The 27,308-nt window shown below is 41.7% G+C and overlaps 1 protein-coding gene across 1 annotated transcript in view; it reads left to right on the forward strand.

Moving 5' to 3' along the window:
- Positions 1 to 670: 670 nt before the first annotated feature.
- The window catches only part of LOC307060576 (overexpressed in colon carcinoma 1 protein), a gene marked incomplete at its 5' end in the record, with an annotated part of 38,243 nt that continues 11,605 nt past the window's right edge, over positions 671 to 27,308 (forward strand). The window contains 2 exons of the mRNA XM_079715132.1: positions 671 to 716; positions 15,513 to 15,537. Coding sequence (XP_079571258.1) covers positions 671 to 716; positions 15,513 to 15,537 — 71 coding nt within the window. The remainder of the gene's footprint in view (positions 717 to 15,512; positions 15,538 to 27,308) is intronic.

Below are 27,308 nucleotides of genomic sequence, written 5' to 3' on the forward strand. Positions count from 1 at the left end.
ATGAACAACATGGGAAGACTTATGTTGTAACTGTGGATGGGGGAACAGAGTTGCATTGGTTTTCTGTTAGAGCAGAAATGGATTTCGGTGTTGGCTTCAGTCTGTAACATATTTTGGGCGCCCACTGTGCTCAAAACAGCTGTTCCCTGACACTTCCTCTCCTCCCCACATCCTGGAGCAGGGAGGGGAAGTGGCAAAAAGGAAGAAAAGGCAAAGAGGATGTGGAAGGCAGGAAGGTGGGCAACCTCTGCCGCCCAGCCTCACCCTCCAGCCCGCACCGGCCGCGCCTCTCGGCCCCGCCCTCGCCCCAACCTACTTTAAACTCCCGCCCCCTCTTAAGGACGACCAATGCCCAGCCGGGGAGCCCGGAGGAGGCTGCGGATTGGCCGGCGCCGCGGTTGCCCAGGTGACGGGTGGGTCCTGCTGGGTCCCAGAGCCGGGCGGGGCGGGGGCGAGGGTTGCCCGGTGGTTTCCGTCCCGGCCCGCCCAAGCCTGCGGCGCCCAGGTTTGCGCCCGGCGGTAGCTGGAGGGGGCTGTCCCCGCGCGCCCCTCCGCCCAGCGCGTTTTTTGCCGGCCTCCCGCTAGGGGCGCGACGCCCTCCGCCTCCGTCTCCGCCCCCAGGATCTGCGGCTGCCAGCTTCCGAGCGCGGCTTCCCCGGACGGCGGCGCGATGGGCTGCGGGAACTCCACCGCCACCAGCGCGGGCGCGGGCCAAGGTGAGCGCGGCGGGCGGCTGGGGGCGCGGTGACGGCGACTCGGGGGCTGTGGGGAGCTCTGCAGGGCGGGCCGCCTCTGCGGGAGAGGCCAGGAGAGAGGCGGCGAGAAGGAAGGATGCAGGGACCTCGGGCAGGGAGGGCGAGCAGCCCCCTCTCCCCGTCCCCATTTTCGGGAGAGGAGCCGACCGTCCGGTTTTGGAAAGACCGAAAGCAGGGCATGTCCCCCCTGTGCGGGGGGCGGTCGCGCCGGGACGAGGCGAGCCTGCAGAGCGATCCTGCGGAGGGAGCGCGGGGAGTCCTGGCGGCGGGGCTCCCCTGCAGCGCGTAGACCCGGAACCCTCCTGGGAGAGAGGGTTCCTACTCGTGGCCGGCGTCCGCTCCCCCTCGTCTCGCAGTCGCTCCCGCAGGCCTCGCCCCCAGCCCCTCGGAACCCAGAGGCTGCACCTGGAAAAGTGCAGCAGAACAATTCAGTACTTTTTTGCGGGGAGTTGGGTGCTAGTGCGTTGGGAAGAACTGCAGACAGGGCTCTAAAAATTCATCCGAGCCTGTCTTGATGCTTAAGACCCGCTGGGCTGCTTGTACGATTTCTCTGAGAACCTGCAGTATTGAGGATGCTTTAGAATATGTGTGACAGAGCTTTAATATTAGCAGTGATCTGTTCGTATATTTTTCATTTAAAAAATAAAAAATATTGAAAGTTCTGTTTACACCTCTTCATTTTGTTGATTGGCAGGGGAAGTCTTCTACAGATTTCCGCAGTCAGCCAGGCTTTGTATCGAGTGACTTATTCCTAAACTCAACAGTTCTCTTTGACCCAGCTAGTGTCTACTGATTTACGAGTCTGGATCTGTTTTGAGTAATATCTGCTGACCTATTTTGGTGTCTTTTGGATAAAGAACTCATATCTCATCCAGTTGAGATCAATCAGATGCCACATTCCATCCTAGCCAGCAAATGGGAACAGCGCTCTGATGCTGCAGTATTTCCTAGGCGGGCGTGGATGCCCTGTCAATGACTTTGTGACCTTGGGTCTGTCACTTCCCTTAACCCAGGCCTCCTGGAAGATGTAGTTTAAAATTTAAGCCTTTTTCATTTATTTAAAGTTTATTTTGATGTTCACGTATGGGATCAGATATGGAAATCTGCTCATTTAATTGGCCAAGTTTGTTATTCCTCTTTGGCTGTCAGTGACCACACAAATGGAATATTTTAAGAAACGGTGCTAAAATATGTGGGATTCTAGTCCTAGAGCTTTGAATGAACCCAGGTAATAATTCATTGAAAAGTTTATCTCTTGCAGGTAACCTTTACCATCGCGAATTAAATTCTCAGTCTTGTGATAGGCAGAGAGCCACTGGGGAACACATTTTTCAATTCCTGTAATAGTGATGTAGGTTAGTTAGCTTAGTTAGTGCCTTAAGGCAAGGACAGGATTCTAACTTGAGAGTGGCCAGAGACCTCTGCGTGGAAACCTGGAACAGTGTCAAGGCCATATCCTGCACCAGGAATTACAATTGACTCTTGAACAACATGAGGTTGACCTGTACAGGTCCACTTATACACGGATATTTTTCAATAGTAAATACTATAGTACTAGACGCTCTTTGGTTGTTTGAATCCGAGGACGTGGAACTGTGGATATAGAGGGCTGACCATAAGTTGTACTCGGATTTTCAACTCTGTGGAGGGTTGAGGCCCCTAACCCCTGTGCTGTTCAAGGGTCAAGTGTATATCTCTCAATCTAACATGCACTGTGGCCCTATGACTTCCACTGCATGTTCACCCTACTGTTTTTTTTTTTTTTTCTGTACATGGGCCTCTCACTGTTGTGGCCTTTCCCGTTGCGGAGCACAGGCTCCGGACGCGCAGGCCTAGTGGCCATGGCCTACGGGCCCAGCCGCTCCGCGGCATGTGGGATCCTCCTGGACCGGGGCACGAACCCGTGTCCCCTGCATCGGCAGGCGGACTCCCAACCACTGCGCCACCAGGGAAGCCCCACCCTACTTTTAAAAAGGTTAAGAACCATTAACCACAATACACAAAAAAGGAAATCATAGGAAGGATTTGTAACAGATTTCCTTTAAAGTGGAGCTAGTTTACTTCATTTACATTTTTGTTTATTAATGAACTGCTTGTCAGGTTTGGGGATAGAGGGAGGAGTTTCACTGCTAAACCAGAATGATGATAAGGGAGCTCTGCAATGGTAAGGTAAGAAATAGAGAAAATATAATCCTCTTTACAAATATTTGGTTGACCTTCCCCCCACCCCCAGGAGCACATCCCTTATTATGTAAAGGGAAATACAGTTATATTGAAAAAAACCACTCCAAGTGCATGTCTTCTTGATGAGTAGCCTCACTTTTGTTCATGAAGGACAGCTCCTGTAAGAGCGTGCTGTTCTCTCCTCAAGCTCGTTCTTTGCTAAAAATTACTGTATGTTCAGAGCAGAGCAAGATACTGAGGGCAGACTGTAAAACATGAGGGAGGAGAAAACATTTGAGTTGGGAGTTGTTGCATCACTTCTTTGATGGCTCTGCCCTTGTCTCTGAGAAGTCACCCCCAAACATTTCTCTGCTAGTGAGTCCAGCTGGCTAGCTTCGGGATTTGTTCATTGTTATTTTGAAATCTTCTGTCAGCTGGTGGTAGGACTTCTGTTTCAGAAAGGAGGAGAGATGGAAGGTTAAGAAAAAAGTTCAGAGAAAGATGGTGGCCAGCTGCTGAACTTGAGTCTGGAGAGTGAGGCTCAAGCTTGACATGGGCACTGTGCTGGCTGTGTTACTGTGGGCATTTCATTTTACTTTTCTGTACTGTAATTATTATATAGTAGTAGAAAATACCACGTTGAAGGTGAAATGCTTTTCCTTGAATATTTTTCTATAAGAACATGGCAAATCTACTTTCAGAGGATGCATTTGCACTTTATAATAATGCCCCCAACCTGAAATCTCCATTGTAAGCCCTGTTTTTACTACCTAAGTAATTCAGGTAAAACCAGATAATTGTTTCTCTTTTCCCTGAGCTATTTGGACAACTGCTTTTCTTGGCTTTTGTCTGGTGAAATTGGTTTCTATGACAAATTGGTATTTAGTGGTGTACTTGAGTAAATTTGATTCTGTATGTCCAACATGTGGAAAAACTAAAATGCAGTACAATGGTCAAATGGCCGGAAGGAATCAGATCATTCAGCCCCTAGATAATTCAGATTAGATTTCTAACTCTAAGCTTGTACAGAGTCCACCTCTATGTGCAAAGCTTTGTACTCTTTTAGGAAATTTTAGGGCAAAGGTAGGGGCAGCCAGCAAGGGATGATTGTAGAATGAAATCAAACTTTCCCCCTCTTAAGAAGCTGATTATCTAGGTAAGAAGGTTAACCATTTGAGAACAGTTGCAAAGCAAAGTGTAGTAGAATATACATCGAACGTCCAAATGCCCAGGAGATGTTGAATAAGATGCTAGTTTAATCGGAGAAGTCTTTGGGGAGGAGTCAAGCTATCAGTGCTTCAGTGTAGATGGGATAATGAAAACCATTCTGCTTACACAAGCGCTCTCTCCATTCTAATGTTTTAATAAGATCACCCTCTCAATGTAGGAATTTGATTTTTCCCAGCCTAGAATTATACAAGGACTTCTTGTATTTTCCATTCATTGAAGATTCAGTACATTTTTCCTGCACAGTGTAGAGTCTAGACACTAAACTGTAGAGAAACATCTGGGTTAAAGAGTCCATTTTTAAAAATTGAAGTATAGCAGATTTATAACATTTTGTTAATTTCTGCTGTACAGCAAAGTGATTCAGTTATACATATATATACTTTTTTATATTCTTTTCCATTATGGTTTATCTCAGGATATTGAATATAGTTCTTTGTGCTATACAGTAGGACCTTGTTATTTATCCATCCTATATATAATAGTTTGCATCTGCTAACCCCAAACGCCCACTCCATCCCTCTCTCACCCTCCCTCCCCCTTGGCAACCACAAGTCTGTTCTCTATGTCTGTGAGTCTGTTTCTGTTTCATAGGTAGGTTCATTTGTGTCATATTTTAGATTCCACATATAAGTGATATCGTATGGTATTTATCTTTCTCTTTCTGACTTATAAAGAGTCCATTTTTAAGGAGTTGCATTTGCTATAGGGCAGGGAGCTTTTGCTTTCTGTGTGTTTTTCTCTGCTCTCCGTCCCCACCACTCTCTCACTCAGTAATCAGATTCTCTATCCGTTTGTTTTTCCTTGAATGTATTCTCTAATTAGGCTGAGACATGAACACCCTTGCATTTGAACTGATGATCCACAACAGGTCAGTCGTATCCTGTATACAGTCATATATGTAGATTGTTGAACAAGTCTGTAATGTAAACCAGAAAATCCTATTTTATGTGAACCAGAAAATCCCTTCAAAGTTTGGGCGGTTCCAAATATCTACAAGAGCCTATTTCGATGCAGGCTATTTTGCAGGCTGTAGAAGCTTTTTGCAGGGCAGAGTCATTTCAGAAGTGTTCTGCTCATGGTAGTTGACTGAATTGGTGAGTTGTAGGTTTTCTACCAGAGATGTGTAACTGGCAGCTATCTGACCATAGCTTACTACTAGAATGTTTCTATAATGGTTCTTCTGTTATTTATATACTAATAGTCTGAGAAGGCATGGAGGAGGAATTTAACAATTCTTTATCCTATTTTATCAGTGTACCCAGGGAGTTACTCTAATTCTTTTGGGTCCAATTACTTAGGTTAGTTATCTCCTTATCCTCAATTAGATAGGTAATTGCATTCTCTTCTTTTGCTGTAGCTGTATGGTCCGGCCTTAATCTACATCTGTAAATGGTTTGGTAGTATAAAAATTCTTCCGGGGCTTCCCTGGTGGCGCAGTGGTTGAGAGTCCGCCTGCCGATGCAGGGGAAACGGGTTCGTGCTCCGGTCTGGGAAGATCCCACATGCCGCGGAGCGGCTGGGCCCGTGAGCCATGGCCGCTGGGCCTGTGCGTCCGGAGCCTGTGCTCCGCAACGGGAGAGGCCACAACAGTGAGAGGCCCACATACCGCAAAAAAAAAAAAAAAAAAAAAAAAATTCTTCCACTGTGCTCAGCATTAGTCCAGGCCATGTGGGGGGGAAATAATATAAAATTTTGCTCATATCATCAAAGAAGTCATTAATATCTTGTGCTACTTCCCCCCAGGTCACTTAGGTCCCAGCTCCACCATCCTTCTTTCTGTTCTTTATGCTGAACTCATTCTTGTTTTCTATCTGTTTGAAACACTCTTTGCTGGAGAGCTGATATTTTGTTAATTTATTTATTGTCTTTTTTGTTCCCCTTCCCCAAAGGTAGGCCTCATGAGAGCCTCGCACATCTTGTTCACAACTGGACTCAGCCTCTAGACCAATATCCAAACTTTCAATGGAATTTTTAGGGTCTTAAAATTTTTTCTTTTGTTGAATGAATAACTATATTGGGGAAACAAAGAAGGTGTAAAATTGAGTCTTAAATTTTCATCATGTACCCTGTGACTGATGTAACACTGGAGGGAATGAAATAAAACCTTAAGCAATCAGGGAAGCCTGCTTGGAGGAGGTGGGACTCGATTTGACTTTGAAGAATAGGTAGGATTTGAATAAGCAGAAAACGGAAGGGAGGGCATTTTTAGAGCAGTATGAAAACATAGGGACAGAAATGGGTTCGGTGCATTTCAGGGCAGTGAGAAGTCTGGCCTGACTGGGTTAGTAGTTCATGTTGGTTGCGGGATGTTGGAAGTAAGAACAGTTAGGATGGGGGTGAGGAGGACAGAGAGGCAGGAAGGCCTCAGCATTGAGAGGAGGCACTGAGCCAAAAAATCCTAGTTTGAATCCTGCTTTCATCATTTATCAGCTGCATGACCTTGGGCCACTTGCTTAAACTATCTGTACCTTAGTTTCCTCAGCTGTAAAATGGGAGAGTAGTTAAAGAACCTACTCAAGATTAAATGAGTTAATATATGTAAAGTGCTTAGAGCAGTGCCTCATGTAAGTACTCAGTATGCTATTTATTATTAATATAGGGAAAGACATTCATGACTGGTATAGAAGGAAAGAGCGAGCATGTAGAGTGACATAATTTAACGCTGTTGTCAGGAGTGAGTGAAGTGAGAGGGCCGTCGGTGAGTGATGGAGGTATTGATGTCAGGGACCCCTGGAAGCCAGCTAGGCCGAGGATGGGCTGCATGTGAGGGAGGAAGGGGAAGGGAGAAGGAAAAATGAACCCAAACTGTTAAAGCCTGGGCGACTGGGAGATGTTACTTCCTCTAAAGGAAGGTAAGAGGATGCAGGCGATCCATATACTCTTGGGTGTACCGCGTTTGACGTGATGTGAATGATGAGGGGTGTGGAAACGCCTCTGCTCAGACAGTTACCACTGATGCAGCAGAATCAGGAGGTTCACTTGTTCTAACTCCCCAGAATCGATGTTGCAACCATGTGAATGGTTCATGCAGGTGACCCAAGTGAATTATCCAAGTTCTGCCGTGAGCCATTTACAGCTCAATCTAGACATGGCTTAAATTATAGCAGCTAACTGTCAATGTGTTACTTTATGTCTGTACTTATACGGCTACCTTTATTTATTAATTTTTACCTGCTGAAAGCATAGCTACTCAGCAAGGACAACCTGTAAGCAAAGAGATTTTCTGTAAGAGCTTCCACGTTCATTAACATAATTTTATTTGCAGTAACATGGATGGACCTAGAGGGTATTATGCTAAGTAAAATAAGTCAGACAGAAAATGACAAATACTCTATGTTGTCACTTACATGTTGAATCTAAAAAATGAAACAAATGAATAACTATAACAAAACAGAAACAGATTCACAGATAACAGAAAACAAACTAGTGGCTGCCAGGGGTTGGCGGTGGAGTTACGGGTGAAATAGATGGAGGGGATTAAGAGGTACAAACTACCAATTATAAAATAAGTAAGTCACAGGGATATAAGGTATAGCACAAGGAATATAGTCAATAATATTTTAATAAGTTTGGTGCATAATCTATAAAAATATTGAATCCTATGTTCTTCTACACCTGAAATATAATATTGTAAGGCAACTATACTTTAAAAAAATTATATTTCTAGGACACGTTGACCTGAATTTTTTTCTCCATTACTGAAGAAATGACTTATGAATCTGTATCTCTTATTGGCTTATTAAAAAATAAACACTGCTTTAGATGAACTAAAGAGCTGTTGTTCTCCTTCTTTGGGCCAAATTGAGACTATGACATAGTTTTAGAACTATTATGGGTCAGAGGAGACGTAGCAAGCTGTCAGAATTAGAGGGAACTCTGTTTATTTTTCTGTAGTTATGTTTATACAGTTCTCAGAGGGACATTTTTCTTTTATAAAACAAATAAAGAGTAAAATGTTTCTGCATATTTTTATTATTTCCCATGAGAGCCATAATCATTTATATTTCTGATGATTTATGCTGAAAGAAGAGTGATTTGTAAATCTTTAGTACCTTTTAGAAATTCTTCATATACATAATTTTATTTTTTGGTGTGTGTGTTTAAATGATCACTACTCAGTCTGAACAAGGAGACATGATTTAATATGTAATTTAGCAATTCATTTACTTGTGAATATTTCCAGTATGTTACATGAAAGCTATAAAGTGCATAGAGAACAGTGATGAAAAAGGCATTAATAGACTATATTCTCTAATGTACAGATGTATGTGACCTTTTAAAAGAGATAAATATTTTCTTTGTATTAGAATTTGGCACATGTAAGGAAACTCATAACAATAAATGTATGACTCTGAACAATATTGAAAACATACTGAGCTGTACAGCTCAATCTTTTTAACTTATAAGACTGATTAGATTGCAAAGGAACATCTGTCTGTAGAAACCAAGATGTTATAAATATCTACTTAATATCACTGAACTGATGTAGTATCTTGCAGCTGGCTTTCTCATGCACAAGGAATAAAATTTTGTCTGTGTTTGCAGAATGTATGATATGTCATATTAAACTTAATTCTCCCCCAAGATTAATTTTGCTATGTATTTCTTTTCAAAAGGGAATTTCTGTTCTTGGAGAGGTGGAGGAGGCCAGGGATGAGGAGGTGTAGTGGGTTGAATGGTGACCTCTAAAAAGATATGTTCACGTCCTAATCCCTGGAATGTGTGAATGGTATCTTGTTTGGAAAAAGGGTCTTTGCAGGTATAATTAAATGAAGAATTTTGAGATGAGGACATCATCCTAGATTGTCTGGGTAGGCCCTAAATCCAGTGATAAGTTTCCTTATAAGAGACAGACGAGGAGAAGACAGAGATACAGAGAGAAGGTGGTGTGAGGACAGGTGTAGAACAGAAAACGCACTCTGTGGCCACAAGCCAAAGAATGCCAAGGAGGGCCTACTGCCACCAGATGCTAAGAGGCCTAGAACGGATTCTCCCCCGGAGCCTCTGTAGGGAGTTGGGAACTCCTGACACCTTGATTTTGTACTTCTGGCCTCCAGAATTCTGAGAGCAAGTATTTCTGTTATTTAAGCCACCCAACTAGTGGTGATTTGTTACAGCAGCCCTGTGGAACTAATACACAAGGCTTTTTCTGCACTTGTTCTGGGAATGGGATAAAATAAGAAAATATAGTTTACAAACTATACCTGGAGTGTAAATAATTATTTGCTGAAGCAAATACAGCACAATTTAATCTTGCTGTGATTCATAAAGCATTTCAAGGTTGTGCAGGGGGTACCCGATTTTTATAAAACATGAAGAATATCTGAGAGGTTTATTCCCTCCATATGCTCTCCACTTCTCCAGTTCTCGGACACCAAATGGGCTGTCCTACCATCCAGTTCAATTCGGATGCTTCTACCCGGAGTTAGTGTCTGTCACCACAGGTTTGAGGGCTCAGTCCCCCGAGATGGTCTCACCTCAGATGCCAGTAGCAAGGATCAGGTCCCCAGCTTACTTGCATTGCCATCTGACTTGGCAGCAAATTTGGGGGTTCTCACAGCCCCCCTCCTCAGATTTGACAATTTGCTAGAATGCCTCACAGAGTTCAGGAAGGCACTTTCCTTACTGGTTTAAAGATACCAGTTTCTTATAAAGGACACAAACGAACAGCCAGATGAAGAAGTACAGAGGACATGTTAAGGGTCTCAGGGGCAGGGGTCTCCGTCTCCATGGAGTTGGGGGCTGCCCCCTCCTGGCACATGGATGTGTTCAACTCAGAAGCTCTCTGAACCCTGTCCTTATAGGGGTTTTTATGGAGGTTTCACTACATAGGCATGACTGTTCAAATCATTGGCCATTGCTGATTAACTGAATCTCCAGCCCCTCTCTTTTCCCAGGAGGACAGGGAATGGGGCTGAAAGTTCCAAGCTTCTAATCAAGCCTTGCCTTTTCTGGCGACCAGCTCCCGTCCTGAAGCTGTCTAGGGGCTGCCAAGAGTCTCCTCATTGGAATGAAATAGGCTCCTATCACCCCTATCTCTCAGGAAATTCCAAGGGTTCTAGAAGCTCTGTGCCAGGAATGGGGAACAAAGATCAAATATCTTTCTATGACTGCTCAATATCAGATTAAGTTTTTTAAATGTTTAAAATAAATTGCATTTGCTATGCATTTTAAAGTGACTGAGGCTTTTGACTTGGAGAATCATGAATACAATTTTAAAATCTTTTGACGAAAGTATTGATAAAAGGTATAGACTTCACTGGCGGTCCAATGGTTAAGACTCAACGCTCCCACTGCAGGGAGCACAGGTTCGATCCCTGGTCGGTGAATCCCATGTGCCATGTGGAGCGGCCAAAAAAAAAAAAAAAAACGAACGGTATACATAATCACGGTGAAGTGATATTGTGAACAAGCAATAATCTTTAAGTGTTAAAGAAACAGTTACATTCAGAAGGAAATATTCTTCTTTACATACCCTAACCATTTACAATTTTTGTCACTGGAACTGTATATGATACTTTTCTGAGAGCAGACCTTCCCCCCTTCTACTTTTTAGGAAGATATTTAAAATTATAATTATCAGTACTACAATTTAGGAAAATAGTCATTAAATCTTTTTTTTTTTTTTTTTGCGGTACGCGGGCCTCTCACTGTTGTGGCCTCTCCCGTTGCGGAGCACAGGCTCCGGACGCGCAGGCTCAGTGGCCATGGCTCACGGGCCCAGCCGCTCCGCGGCATGTGGGATCTTCCCAGACCGGGGCACGAACCCGCGTCCCCTGCATCGGCAGGTGGACTCCCAACCACTGTGCCACCAGGGAAGCCCCATTAAATCTTTTGACTGACAAAAATTCTAATGGTCTGTATATTTTGTGGTGCTTTTATCCCACAAGAAACATTTTTACCTTGCCTCCCTTATATTAAGGTACCACGGCTATGTTCAAATAGTAAAGAGTCATTTTGGCAGGAAATGAAGTGGTACTAACAGGAACAAATGTTCTATCCCAGACGGCTTGAAAGAAATAGCTACACCACTATAAATATTTGTTCAATAAATGATGAATCACATGAACCATAAACCTAACTTAAAGCAAATGGGATTTTGGCACTATCTGAATAGTTGTAGTCAAAGGATCTTTTGCATGAATTATCTAGAGAAGAACTCTCCGTCTGGTTAATTATAATCAATACATAGGTGAAGTGTGATTAAAATGTTGCACTAAGGGTAATCAGAATTTTTCTTCTATTTCTAATAATTTTATGATTTTATACTTTTGCAGAACAAAGAGATATTTCACATTTTATATGCCTAGATATTCTGATAGTTTTGCTGACGGTTTCAACAATTACAGTCGTCTTTGTTTTTCCTTTTTCTCTGTGAAGCTGTGTGTTGGGAGTCGTGTTCTCTCTGCCCTGATTATAAGCTTATCATTAACCCCCTGCTACCTTGCTCCTAAGAAGATGCACATCTTCCCTTTTATAAAGATGGAGTGTACATTACAATCATATGTATATACTGGATTTAGTGTTTTTGACTTCTTGGCCTCCTTCACTTTGCAGTTATTAAATAGACGGTGCCCTTTAAATGAGGGACATTTAAGAACAGAAGAAATGGCCTGCTGACTTCCTTCTGGAAGGTAGTACCTGGCATCTGCCTTGAGCCTGCTGGGATGTTAGATGGTGAACCCAGCAGGGAAGAGGCTGTAAGGGTGCCTGGAGCCTCAAGGTGCAGTCAAGGTGCAGTGGATGCAGGGTTGCTGGTGGCTGATTAAAATAGGTACTGAGGAGGCAACGCTGTTTTGGCTGTTTTGAAGCGAATTTCACAGCCATTTATTGTACTTTGTCTTCTCAGCTGCCTTTGTCGGCCCAGTATTAGAAACTGAAGCTGGGTGAACTAGTGACTGTCAAACAAATACTGGAGCAGGAATTTTACTTGGGTCTTCTGCCTTCCAGTTCCACTCTGTTCTTTCCCTACCACCCTGCTGCCATTCCCTGAGACACAGTGGGGCGGCTTCTGTCTGCTGTGCCCTCCCCGTGGATTGTACTCGATGGCCCTTCATCTCTAAAGGCCCAGCACTCATGACCCGTCATGATCGCTTTCTTCTCTCTGTAAGACATCACAGAATCAGTTCCCAACACCTCCGGTTCTCCCTTCCCCTGAGTGCAGCAACCCTCCAATCATTCCCTGTCCTTTTCCATGAAAATGAAAATAAGAAAATGAGGATATTTATTTTCTTTTTAGACTTTCTTCCGGATTCTCATGCTTGTTTTGACTCTGAAATAAAACGTTAATTTTTATGGGTTTTTGGTGGCACTAATCCTTTATTTTTACCTATCAAAACACTCCACTGTTCTTATGTTAAGGTTTTTAAAATATTAGGATTTTTTTTTTTTGGTTTTATGATCTCAGATTCCAAAGCAGTTTTTATTTATATAATTTTAATGAGAATTGTGGAATAGAAATGTTACTCTTCCCTGAGTAAAGACTCAAGTTTGTTACAAAGTTCAGGTTTGGTCAAAGCCTTAAAAGAATTTATTTGAGACATAGTCTTGATTACCTTTATGCTCTGCTTTGAATTTGCAGAATTATAGATCCTAGATTAATATCACTGTGGTACAGTTTTTACAATTTTGGCAATAACTTTTTTGCAGACTTATTTGTTTATTTTGTAGCACATTTTCCTTTATTTTCACAGAAGTTAATTTAATTCCCATTTCATAGATATGGAAATTGAGATATTAAGGAAAATGTGACTGCTAATAATAACAACTTAGTGAGCTATTTTTATGTGCCAGACTTTGTGCTGTTTACATCTTTTTATAATTTTTAAAATTTATTAAATTTTTTTTACTGAGGTGTCATTGACATATAACATTGTACTGGTTTCAGGTGTACAATGAAATGATTCCATATTGGTATACACAGTGAGATCATCACCACAATAAGTCTAGTTACTATCTGTCACCATGCATAGTTAACTTTTAGGATTTACTGTCTTGGCAACTTTCAAGTATGCTCTACAGTATTATTGACTGTAGTCACTGTGCTGTACATGACATCCCCATGACTTATTTATTTTAGAACTGGAAGTTTATATCTCTTGACCCCTGTCACTTGTTTTGCCCATTCCCTAACCCACCTCTCCTCTGGCAACCACCATTCCTTTCTCTGTATCTTTGATTTTTGTTTTGTTTTGTTTTGTTTTTTAGATTCCACATATAAGTGAAACCACATGGTATGTGTCTTTCTCTGACTTATTTTGCTTAGCATAATTCTCTCAAGGTCCGTCCATGTTTTCGCAAATGGCAAGATATCCTTTTTATTATGGCTGAGTAAAATTCTATTATTCTAGCCTCTTATATATATAGGTATATCTGTATATATCTCACATCTCCTTTATCCATTTATCCAGCAATGGACACTTGTTTTCAATCTTGGCTATTGTGGATAATGCTGCAATGAACATAGGGGTGTATGTATCTTTTTGAATTAGTGTTTTTGTTTTCTTTGGATAAATACCCAGGAGTAGAATTGCTGGATCATATGGTAGTTCTATTTTAAATTTTTGAGCAACTTCCATACTGTTTTCTGTAGTGGCTGCACCAATTTACATTCCCACCAACAGTGTGCACTGGTGTCCCCTTTTTTCCAGATCACTTACCAATACTTGTTATTTGTTGTCTTTTTGATAGTAGCCATTCTAACAGGTGTGAGGTGATATCTTGTGGTTTTTATTTGCATTTCTCTGATGATTAGTGATATTGAGCATCTTTTCATGTGCCTGTTGACCATCTGTATATCTTCTTTGGAAAATGTCTATTCAGATGTTTGTGCATTTTAAAATCAGGTTGGTTTCTCTCTCTCTCTCTCTTTTTTGCTATTGAGTTTCATGAGTTCTTTATATATTTAGAATATTAACCCTAATCAGATATGTGATTTAGAAATATTTTTTCCCATTCAGTAGGTTGTCTTTTCATTTTGTTGATGGTTTCCTTTGCTGTGCAGAAGTTTTAAAATTTGATGTAGTCCCACTTGTTTACTTTTGCTTCTGTTGCCTTTGCTTTTGGAATCAGATCCAAGCATTAATTTCCAAGACTGGTGTCAAGTAGCTTACCACCTGTGTTTTCCTCCAGGAGTTTTTATGGTATCAGGTCTTACATTTAAGTCTTTAATCCATTTTGTGTTAATTTTTGCATATGATGTAAGATAATAGTTTAGTTTCATTCTTTTGCATATGACTGTCCAGTTTTCCTGACACCATTTATTGAAGAGACTGTCCTTTCCCTATTGTATATTCTTGCCTCATTTGTTGTAAATTAATTGACCATGTATGCATGGGTTTATTTTTGGTTTCTCTAGTCTGTTCCATTGATCTGTGTACCTGTTTTTTGCCAGTACCATACTGTTTTGATTACTATAACTTTGTCATATAGTTTGAAATCAGGGAGCATGATGCCTCCAGATTTGTTCTTTCTCAAGATTGCTTTGACGATTCAGGGTCTCTTGTGGTTCCATAAAAATTTTAGGATTATTTGTTCTATTTCTTTGAAAAATGTCATTAGTATTTTGATAGGGATATACATCTTTTAAAGAACTTCACAATAACCTTTGAGAAAGGTATTCTTATTTTCCTCATTTGACACAAGAGGGAAGTGAGGTTTTAAGAGATTAAAGTATACTTAATGCCATTTGGCTTGTAAAGTTGGAACCAAGTTCTGTATTGTTCAGGTAAGGATATTAGGGGAAGGAAGTGCAGATGGAACTGTGCTATGGGCAGAGAATCTGTGTTAAGTGATAGGACTGGGGTCCAAAAGAGATGGGTTGTTTTTGGCACGTGAGTGAGAAGCAGAAATGAGAGGGTTCAGTAGCAAATAGAAGCAGAGTTAGAAATATGTTATTCCTTTTGGAGCTGGGCTGGCATCCTTTAGTACCGCTAATTCATTTAGGACATCACCTCCATTTTGTCTTGTGACTTTGCTTTACTTTATGATTAGTACATAATGTGACTTATAACAGTTCCATGTAGGTACTAGCTTAGAAAAGAAAATATTTCTCGAATCTGTCAGTTTCCTAATCTGCTCATCTGTAAAATGAGCAGATTAGTTTGGGCGGTCTGTAAAATCCCTTTCAGAAACAACACCTTATAATTTATAGGAATTGTTAAAAATGGGCAGAATAAATTCTAAACCGAAGATTTGGATTTTATGATTTTCCTGCTCTCCTTTTCTTTTTTTAAGATGATCTTTCAAAAAATCATATTCTCAACTCATCTCTTATAAAATATTATTTTAGTTGGGTATTGGGCTTAAGATTTTTGTAGCAATACTATCAAGATAATGGAAAGCTATCTTTTTCTTCTTTTCTAGGCCCTGCAGGAGCAGCTAAAGATGTGTAAGTACTCAATATTATGATTTTCTAAACTCTTTCTGGGGAAGACACTGTTTTCATGGTTATGACCTTTAGATATGTAGGTTTGGCTGAAAAGACATGGAAGTACTTTCTGTACTGAGCAAAAATTAAGATTATCATTTGGTTTATAACTAAAGGGCTATTTGAAGAATGGGTTTATTTGTGACTTTTCATTTTAGCATTTCAGTTGCCCTAGCATTTTAACTCAGAACTTTAAGAAAGGGAAATGTTTAACTCTGTTTCTCTACCAGCTTGTGTAGAGATTTCTTCTAATTGCAAGCAAGTGATTATGGGAGAATTAAGCACCTAGCTCCTATGACTATGCAACATCTTAGAGTTTAGCCCGTGAGGAGGGCCTGGAGCCAAGCGTTTACCAAATGCACACTGAATCGTTTTAAAGTCGATAATTAGACGTTTGAGTGAATGTATATGACCATTCAAGGTAGTCAATATTGAGTTGAACTTCAGACCACAGGACCCTTTCAGTGTTTCCATCATGCCCCTTCTTTGCATCTTCCTACCTCAAATCTAGGTATAGTAAGGACATTGCAGTAGTTCACTATTTAAGAGTGTTTGTGGCACAGGAAACTGTATTCAATATTCTGTAATAAACTATAATGGAAAAGAATATGAAAAAAATATGTAACTGAATCACTTTGCTGTATACTACAAACTAACACAACATTGTAAATCAACTATACTTCAGTGAAAAAAATAAATAAAAATAAAAATCAGCAGTTCTGGAAAAAAAAATAAAGTGCCATTAGGGAGCTGGACATTGGGATTGGGGGAGGGAGAAGGTGGGGATGGAGAACCCCAAGAACGACAACAACAAAAAGAGTGTTTGCGGTCACTCCATGGATTGTGGAATCAACCTCAGCCCAAGCCACCCCAGTTGGTTTGGATGTCAGGACCAGTGGTGCTACACACACACCAAGAGCGTAGGAAAAGATGTATTGCTCACATAATGAGGCTCTCTGGGGAGAGCAGGGTGGCTCCCGAACTGGTCCATTCAGTCTGAGTGAAGGAAGGGGTGAGCAGCTTTGGTTTTTATTGGGAGTGGGGCTGGGGTGAGGGCTCCTGCGCATGGGCAGAGGAGTGCCTGGCTGTATCTTCCCCGCCAGCACACATGTATGAGTTCCCAGCTTTCTTAAAGGCTTTCACAGCTGGAGCAAATGGAGTGGTGGGCCTTAAAAGCTTTCATCAAAAGCAGAGTCAGCCTTTTTTTTTTAACTGTAAAAAGGAATCTGGAGAAGATTAGAATAGGGTTGTAAATTTTGGGGGGAATTAAATAAGCTTTTTATATGGGACTTTCACTACAAAGGAGGCAGTATAGAATGCTTCAGTGTCCTGGTTGCAGTGGTTGAGTTTATTACCAAAACGTTTAGCAACAATGTGTTCAGCATCCTTACCTGTTCCTGTTATTGCAGTATCTGGGTCTCTCTTCAGTCTCTCCCTCCCCTTTCTATATGTTGTTGCCAGATTAATCCCCTGCCCTTTTAGGCCCTCCACTCCCAACTTCTGATTAGTCTCCACTGCCCACAGGATTGAGCCCAGAATCCTTTGGGAATAGGAAGCCCCTTTAGGTTTCAGCCTTTAGGGGGAAGGAAACCCTGCAGTTAGAGAGTGAATGAGGCCAAGGACCCAGAGGTGAGCTGAAATCCTGCTCTGAGACCACTCTGAGCATCTCAAACTGACCTCCTGTTTCCTGTCTTGGCTCCTTTTCTGTTTCCTCTGCCTGGAATGGCATTTTCCCCAATTCTGTCTGTGAAAATTCTATCTCTATTCTCCTGGGTTTATATCTTATCCTTTACGAGAAGAACTTCCTGGATCTCTCTACTGGATATGTCTTCCTCTTCTGAACTTTTAACAGCAGCTTGGACCTGTCTTACGGTATGTCATATTGGGCTTATAATGTTATTTATCTCCTTGTCTTTTCTCCCTTGGGAATTAACAGAAGTCCCCTCTAGTTAATAGTATCGTGCTGTGGACATAGTGTTTAACAAATGAATTCCATCATTTCTCTTTAAGGAGAGATTGATTTCATGACTTCCTCTTTCTTTCAGAAGCATGGAAATTTCTAAGAAGATTTAGTGATACTTTTGTGGACATTTTGTCAATATTAACAACTCCAGGACATGAGATGCCATTTAACTACTTTCTAAAATCCTGAATTCTCTAGAATTTAAACTTTCTGTGACTTTGTGTACCTCATAGGTTCTATAAATAAAAAGATGTAATTTTACTCAGTAAATGACCCTTTAAAAAATAAATATGGTAGGGGCTTCCCTGGTGGTGCAGTGGTTGAGAGTCCGCCTGCCGATGCAGGGGACATGGGTTCGTGCCCCAGTCTGGGAAGATCCCACATGCCGTGGAGCGGCTGGACCCGTGAGCCATGGCTGCTGAGCCTGCGCGTCCGGAGCCTGTGCTCCGCAGTGGGAGAGGCCACAACAGTGAGGCCCGTGTACCACAAAAAAAAAAAAAAAAAAGGTAAATTTAATTGGAAAAAATTGAAGAATATTATAGTATTATTTTTCCTTGCACAAAAGGTATACTCAAACCCTTTTTTAAGAAAAAATCAGAAGCTATAGATTTATAAATCTTGACTGTAACATTAGGGGAGTGCTATGAAACTAGGGGGGTGCCATGAAAGGAGCTAAGAAATTAAGACAATTTAAACTTATATTATGAAGATTTAAATTTTTTCTTTTTGTTTTAAATCTGAAGACACTGATTTCAAGGCAAAAGAAGTGGCCAAACTCACGTAATGGATGCTAAGAGTACAGAACTTCAAATAGGGCAACCACCATAATGTACAGACCACATAAAAGTCTTTTGGGGGAAATTATGATTGTTTTTTAGAAGTCAGAAACGTTATGATTACTCCCTTAATATATAATAAAAATCAGTTCTCTAGGGAAGGTTTGGGATTTTTACTATATCTCCACTTACCTGTTTATTTGCCTGTTTTCTATAGGCAAGAAGCCAGGATTTAATAACAAATAAAATGATATTTCTGCCCTGAAGTAGGTCAGTGGCTACTGGGGACCAAAATACAGTGTGATTTTAAGTGTTAATTATTAAAATAGTCAAAATTTAATGCTTGTCTGGGTCTTGAAGGGTGAGCAAGAATTTGTGTAGGAAGGAGAAGAATGGCAACCCAGGGCAGGAGAAAGAGCACGAAAAGAGGCACATGGGTACAGAGAGCCCCAGCTCTTCTGGGAAGTCAACCAGTCTGCCCTGAGCCTGTGGTGTAGGCTCAGCAGAGGTGGAAGATGAGGCTGGTGGGCTGGAGCCGGCTTCGGGGGTGCCTTTGGTGCCAGGCGGGTCATTGTACTTGATTTTTATATGCATTCAAGAGTCATTCAGAATTTTAAGGTGGGGAATTACATGACTGTGTTTGAGCTTTAGGGTGATGACTCCCAAGGCAGTGGGATATGTGAGATGGGGGAGGGGTGGAGGCACAGGGGATTAATGGCGCTGAGGCCACGAGAGGGTTAGACAGCAGACAGGACACCAGAAAGGAGCAGAGGTGGTGTGTTCAAGGTGCACCTGGAAATACAATTGATAAGACCTGTTGAATGACTGAATGGGGAAGGAAAGGAAAGGAAAATGTGAGGCGAAGATGACCCTGTGGTTTCAAACTTGAGCCGAGGGAAGGGATGGCTGATGATCCAAAGAGATCACATGAGCTAAAGGGAGAAGAGAAGCCAGTGCATGTAGAGCGATAGCCACACTGGTCACTTGGGGGACTGTGGTTTCAGTTGGGTGATGTGAGTTCTCTGATGGAGTCAGGGTGAAAGCGAACTTAGGAGTGAGGAGGTGATGCCTGGTCTTTTGTTTTACAACAAAAAGGCAGTAAGGGATAGAAGGATGTTAGTAGCTTAAAGAGGAAGCATATTTTAAGAAATACATTTCTTTTTTTTTTTTTGGCCACACCGTGTGGCTTGTGGGATCTTAGTTCTCCAACCAGGGATTGAAACCCGTGCCCCCTGCAGTGGAAGCACAGAGTCTTAACCACTGGACCACCAGGGAAGTCCCAAGAAATATATTTGTTATAAAAGGAATACTAAGGAAGTTCAGAAAGTATGGAAAAACATTTTTTTTTAAAAAAAGAAAAAATCAGCTATTATCCTCCCACCAGAGACAATCATCATTAATATTTTACACTGTTTTCTTCCGTTTCTTTGTGATTATTTCTGCCTAGTTATGTGTATGGATGATTTTGTATATTGAGGTCTGTTTTTCTTGTTCTGTTTATTTTTTATATGGAGGAGAGGTAGGTGTGCCCATAGGCAAAAGGGTAGGAGCAAGTTGAGTACGAAGAGCTGAGGGTAGTTTGGGGAGGTGTTATCTGTGTGACTGAGGGAGTAATCAATGTACATAGATCGTAGGACATGCAAGAAGGATTAAAAACATAGAAGGGTCCCCTTAGCAACTTGAGATAAGGAGGAAAGCATGGGTGAAGATATATAGAAATTTAATCATCATAAGACAGACCCACATGTATATCAGGGAGTGAGACTTTCTTTTTTCTCTCTCTCTCTTTTCAAAAATAAATCACAGTACACTAACATGCAGAACAAAACAGAAGTGAATTCAATGTGATGACATTTGGCTATTTTCACAAACCTGCGAATCAGCCATGCTTTTATTTTTTATTTTTTTTAACATCTTTATTGGAGTATAATTGCTTTACAATGGTGTGTTAGTTTCTGCTTTATAACAAAGTGAATCAGTTACACATATACATATATCCCCATATCTCCTCCCTCTTGCGTCTCCCTCCCTCCCACCCTCCCCTTCCCACCTGTCTAGGTGGTCACAAAGCACGAGCTGATCTCCCTGTGCTATGTGGCTGCTTCCCACCAGCTATCTATTTTACATTTGGTAGTGTATATATGTCCATGCCACTCTCTCACTTTGTCACAGCTTACCCTTCCCTCCCCATATCCTCAAGTCCATTCTCTAGTAGGTCTGTGTCTTTATTCTCATCTTACCCCTAGCCATGCTTTTATTTTATTTCAGCGAATTATCTTAGCTATTTGGCACAAATAGGCCATGTTGGGATATTTTTGGTTGGAAATGGCAGAAGCCCAGTTTAAACTGGCCTAAACAAACAAACATAAAGGAATTTATTGGCATGTGTAACGGAAAACTTCCAGGGGTTAGGCCTTAGTCACAGCTGGATCCAGGTGATTGAATGACAGGAAGAAACTCTCATCTCTCCTTTCCTGTGTTTGGCTCCATGCTAAGGCAGCTTTCCCCCAGTGGTGATGGAGATGGCCAGTTTCTATCTCATCAGCTTAATAATTCCTGTAGAAAAAGAGCTTCTCTTTCCCCGTAGATTGATCAAAAGTCCTAGGGCTAGGCTTTCACTGGCTAGGACGTGGGGTCAGGTGCCTCTCCCTGAACCAGTCAGTGGGCCAGGGGAACATGGGCTCTCATTGGCCAGACCTGTGTCACGTGCCCACTGCTGCAGCCAATCGGTGTCATTAACCTCACCTAACCATATGGCTAAACAGTGGGAGAGTGGTGATGCTGTTACCAGAATGGGAGAGAATTATAACTGGGCAGGCAGAAGAGAAGCAACTTCTCCATGTAGGTCACCTTCCATGTTATTTCAAAAAAATCTCCTGATTTTTAAGAATACATATATTCTATATATATGAATTTTCCAAATATATGTTGAATAACTAGTTGACTCAAATTTAATGTCTGCTGTTGAACATAAAAGCTCATGGGCACTCAATTTAAACAAGGTTATTCAAATACTTCTTTCACTTAAAACTTGTAAAGTGATATTTCATTAAGATTTTTTTCTGGACAAAGTAATTTTATTGTTATGGAAGGTAACAGCTATAGAGAAAAATATCTTGGAACGAGTTATCATAAAACACGCTGAAGGGACTTCCCTGGCAGTCCAGTGGTTGAGACTTTGCCTTCCAAGGCAGGGGGTGAGGGTTCAATCCCTGGTCGGGGAGCTGAGATCCTGCATGCCCCGAGGCCAAAAAACCCAAAATATAAATCAGAAGCAATATGGTAACAAATTCAATAAAGACTTTAAAAATGGTCCACATCAAAAAAAAAATCTTTAAAACAACAACAACAACAAAAACATGCTGAAGCTCTGTCTTTTTTAAAACATGAAATTATGTATCTCTAATCTTGAGTTTCCTTGGAATTCTTTATAAATTTCTCGTGTCATATACACCCGTGTCAGCTGAGCCCTCTCCTAATTACAAGCCTGAGGGTATCTGACAGCCTTGTTTCTCCTCTGTGACATGGCAGGAAAGGCTGTCTTCTGAAGTGAGGTAGCATTGAAAAATTCTACCCGTCTTCTGGGGTGGAAGTAGCATTGAAAAAGCATGCATTTTGGAAGCAGACAGACCTGTGTTTAAACTGCTCTCCGGGCTTCCCTGGTGGCGCAGTGGTTGAGAGTCCGCCTGCCGGTGCAGGGGACACGGGTTCGTGCCCCGGTCTGGGAAAATCCCACATGCCGCGGAGCGGCTGGGCCCGTGAGCCATGGCCGCTGACCGTGCGCGTCTGGAGCCTGTGCTCCGCAACGGGAGAGGCCACAACAGTGAGAGGCCCGCATACCACAAAAAAAAAAAATAAATAAACTGCTCTCCATCCTTTACTAGCTGTGTGATATTGTGTCTTAATCTTCTTCTCCGTAAAATTGGGATAATAATAACTGTTCAGGGTAACCGTCTTCATCATTATCCTCATCATTCTCAATTTTAATGGCTTATCTTTATTGAGAACTGCATACCATAGAGTGATTTCCAGCACTTTAAGTACATTATCTCATTCAGTTCCCCCAACAGTCTGATGAAGACAGTAGTGCTCTTTCATTTTATAAATGAGGAGATGGGACACAGAGAGGTTAAGTAACTGCTTAATGGTTATGATGGTTATTAGTACAGTATATTCAGTTCCTAGGATAATACTTGGTATTATGTGTTGCTATCCTGCTCCCCCATCCTGCCCCCCGCCCGTAAATGGTAGCTAGAATTATTAGGTGGTTTAAGGGTTGTTGAAAAGATTTGGCAGTGCCTCTGTTATGAATCCCTGATGGCAGAAGACCCAGTGCATTGAGGGCCTTGCTGTGGTTAGAAATCTCACATTCCCATTGGTTGCCCATCAATACATGGTCAGATTTTCCTTGGTGGGACCCAGTGGAATAAAAGCAGGCAGAGAAGCAATTGAGTGGGTTCATTCAGGGATAGAGAGGGGTTGGTGGTGACCAGCAAGTGTGGTTGAAATGCTTGACTGCAAGGCACATGCTAGAGAGAGGGGCAGGGGGAGCCCTAAGGGGCTGATGAATGGGGAGAGCTGGGAGCATGGATGGACTGGAGGCTTCTTGGGAATTGTGGGGAGGGGAGAAAGAAGGATTTTTTTTTCCCCTAAGGAGTGGGATCGTCTACTCTAAAATATCAGAGGTGAAATAATTGCAGGAACTAAGCTCCATGGAGCACCCCTGGGATTAAGTTCTTAGAGCAGCAGCAAACGTGGCTGGGATAGAGGAAGTCAGCAAAGTGTGAAGCAAGAGGTCGTTTAGGTGGTTTTCATGGGATTTAATATTGTCCAAGGTAATGATGGTTAGGAAGAAAACCTTTGAGTCAGGGCCAAAATGTTTAGTGCGTCCGGGGCTGTTATGGCAGGGCTGATGCCAAAGAGGAGAGTTTTTGAGTGAAAATGAAATTGGCCCCATCTGACTGCTTTGGCGAGGTTGGGAGCATTCTGGCTCTGTCTCCTGTTTGGAGACCCTGGGACGAGGGAAAACAAGCTGCTTATTCCCAAGGTTTTGAGAAAAGTGATACATCTGGGAAAAGCAAGGTTTCTTAAAGGGGAGAGAACACTCCTGCCTGCTTTGTAGCAAAGGATACTTCTACAGCCAATGTTGAAGTAATCCAGCACTGTGTGCTTCTTAGAAGGAGAACAGAAGAGGGGTAGGGAAATTGCAGTTTAATTCTTGATCCATTACCCCATACAAAGAGCAAATGTCACTCACGTTCTCCGGTAGTACATTCTGGAAGAAAGAAAGGGGCCCATCCAAGGAGAGAGACTTAAAGCTAACTGTCCTAAGAAGTTTTGAAATTGTGAAGACATGAATAAGATTACATATAGGCCCTAACAGTCGATGATAAAATGTTAATTCTGTCCAATATCATATGTAATTAAATGCTTGGTAGAATCGATTGGAACCTCCGTGAAAAGGAGAGGTCATCATAAAAACATATTATAGAGAAAATTAAATGATTCCACTTTATCTGGAGGATGGTGGTGTCAATGGAAGTAAACATTGTCAATTAATAATCTTATTCCAAAAGATGATCATGAATGGTAACTAAAAATAGATCATTGGAGCTACACGCATGATCACCTGAGCTTTCCATATTGAAATTGTACCGTTTACAAATCAAAATAAGTTTGGCCTCTGTAGTGACACTGCAAATATGGAAAAGGAAAAGGCTGCAGCCTGTTTTTCTGCTTTTTAGATCATCGCTAATAAGAATAGCTCTATATTTAGAACATTTTTGTTGATGAATAAGTAAAAAATAAATCCTTTCTTTGCCACAGAACTATGTCGTTCTGGAAGTCTAGGGCAGTGAGAACGTTCTGAATTTTAAGGCACCTGTAGCCACCATGCGTGAGGAGATATTGATTGGTGTGGCTAGTGGCTGCCTGATGTTTATCATCTGTGTTTGTTCTAGAGAATGCACATAATGTATCCATGCCGTGGTTCCATTATTTTACCTTTGAAACCTTTTTTGTAGGTCACTTGGGACAGCTATTTTATACAACCCAGAAACTAAGCAAATATTGTGACGAAAATATTTTGATTACCATGTGCTACTGAGGAAGAAAAAAGTAGTGGTTTATATTTACTATAGTAGCTCTGAATAAGGTCTCGCTTCATTGAAGTGATCATTATTGATAGGATGGTAACCATAGCGGTATAAATTGATTGAAAGGTTTATGTGTTTTGTGTGGATAATTAGTTTTAAATGGGTATATGCACAAAATACATTAATGAAGAAAGGACAGGCAGAGGAAAGCCAGCCAGCCCCGAAGAGCAACCACAGACATGGAGCTGGTTTGGAAGTGTCTCACCTTCTGGAACCTTGACATAAAAGAAGTCGGAGCTTTATGGTTAGAGAGAAATTCAGTGTCTCTGGTTCATTTAGGAGAAGGTCTGCAAAGCTAGTAGGAAGCAGATGGGTGTGCAGTGACCTAGAGAATCTGGATCAGTATAGATACTCAATCTGAGAAGTGTGAGGAGAGTACCATGCTGGCTTCACAGGAAGTAGGCTAAAAGTATTTGGTGGAAGCTCTGAGATATAAGAAAGCAGTTTTGAAACCAACGGTTGCCTTTTTTTTTTTTTCTTTTTCTGACATCGCCCCAAATTGGGGCAACTTTGGTAAGATAGGGATCACTAAACACTATATCGCTCTGCAAAGGTGTGTCATTTTTTTTAAACATCTTTACTGGAGTATAATTGCTTTACAATGGTGTGTTAGTTTCTGCTTTATAACAAGATGTGTCATTTTTAAACTATCAACTGAGGATTTAGCTTTTCAGCAATCCCCAAAGTGGAGGGAAATGATGGACTGGTGGTCTACCCTCAATCACACTTGGCTCTGCAAACATTTTTATGAATGCAGTGGCCGAAAATCTGAGTCGGAGACTGGGAGCATGTGATCTCACTCTAGGAGATTATCATGAGACTCAATGGGTGGCTTTAACTTTGACACATTCTTTCTCCTCCAACACCTGTCCTTTGATAAAAGAAGCTAAATCTTTGTTAACAAAGAGAGACCCAATGGTAATTAAATGCCCAGTGTATTTTTTAAACCTGGTCCCAAATTGTTAACATATGCTCCATGGTTCTTAGGAAATGTTCTTGCTGTTTAAAAGTTTTTTTTCAAAAGATGTGATGTAACCTTTTGATTAAACAATATTGCACTATTACATTTTCTTTCTAAATGTGACGTCACTTTCCACAGATTTTCAGATGGTGAAAATTTCAGAAATAAGACACTGTCTTGAGACCAGAGAAAGCAATTTACCAAGAGGCTTTCGGTCATGCTCCCTCTGGAAAAAAACAAGTTTATTACACAAGTTTACTCTGTAGAGTAGTGGCTCAGGAGGATTTAAAAATGGAGGAACTACTTGCTAAACTTAATCTAGGTCTCTTAGTACCTCTTTGCTCCTTTACTCTTTGGACCCGAGAAGTAAGTCTTCCTTCTAAAATGTGTCCTGGGCACAACTGTGAAATGGACCCTGTTTATACCCGAACCCCAGCTCTTACTTCCAGCCCCTCCCCTGGGGCCCGGCCCCTTCTTTCAGGTGCCTCTCCCTTCATTGACACTGAGGCATACATGATGGATAATAGAGAACTTGAATTCGTAACTTTAGCCAACAGGTAAAATTAAACTATATTTAAATCTTAGCCTTTCCAGACCCTTAAAATTATTCAAATGGGTGGTTGCTTACACCACTGAATAAAAAAAGCCAGCCTACCTGCCTCTTTACAGTCCACCCCCCCTTCCTCTTCACTTAGTTGGGGACACCGGAAATCAAGGGGGGCTGTGACTTTCTCATCTTGTTGCATTTGTCGTGATATTAAGGCATTAAGACTGTGTTAAGTGGGCGGGCTTTCTCTGTTAGCTGTTTTAGATTCAGTTACACATTGCAGGTAGTAGTCTGTGGCCATTAGTCCCTGGTTAGATTAGAGACAGCTGTTGTAGCCTCGTCTATGTCCCATTTCCTCTTTCAAGAGCACTAGACTGGGCTAAATTAAAATTGAGGTGAAGCTAATGAAGAAGAGCTGACTTTCTCTCCCCATCTTTGCCAGCCAGAAACTTTCTGTTTTCCTGGCAGGGCCTTTGAGAATGGGGTAGACCAGCTGGGTAAGAGGCATGGAATTGGGTCCCCTTGCCTGGGTGATTGCCTTGTTAGGGGGTGCTTGTCCTCCTCAGGACCTACTGCAACCACCGCTTATTGCTACGGGACCCACAAATAAAATCAGATCTCAGTATGCTCCCACGGGACAAGCACGATGTCTGACCTGGGCAGAAAGAGCTTATACTGCAAAGTAATTGCAGGCTTGTGCATTTTCTTCTACCAGAATCCTCAGGAATATGTATGGAAATGGCTTCTAAGGGTGTGAGACCAAGGAGAAGCAGTGTATGCTGAGACTGAATTTATTGATATTGTCGTATTTAACAGAGAGTCTAGATTTAATTTAGGTGCATGGCTAGGACTCTTAACAGTTTAGTCAACTTGGTTGATGAAACTAAACTGTAGGAGCTTATGCTGGAGTATGTCAGAACTTCTCTGGTGTGATGGAGAGGAAGGAATCCAAAGGCTTGAAGAGATAGGAAAGCTGGTGTGAATTTCTCAGGTGTGAGCTGCTCCCCACTGCAGAGGAGACCCCCTTCCCTAGGAGACTGAGCAAATTGAGAAACACATAGTGAAGGGAGTATCCAAGATGATTGTCCTCTATAACATGGCTGTGACAGTTGGGAGATGCTGCCCTTGAGATGGGTTCTTTGTTTCCTTGGGTGTGATGGGATCCCAGAGAAGCAGAGGCCAAGAACTGAACCACCTAAGACAAGGTGGGCACACTCACCATAACAGACAGCAGGGATGAAGAGGCAGAATGTTTCATCCTGGAAGGAATTTTGATAAGAGCTAGTTGGTCACAATCTCCCTAGGGATAGATGAGAAGGATGGCCATCTA

This window comes from Hyperoodon ampullatus (genome assembly GCF_949752795.1).
Source record: "Hyperoodon ampullatus genome assembly, chromosome: 11".
Lineage (NCBI taxonomy): Eukaryota > Metazoa > Chordata > Mammalia > Artiodactyla > Ziphiidae > Hyperoodon > Hyperoodon ampullatus.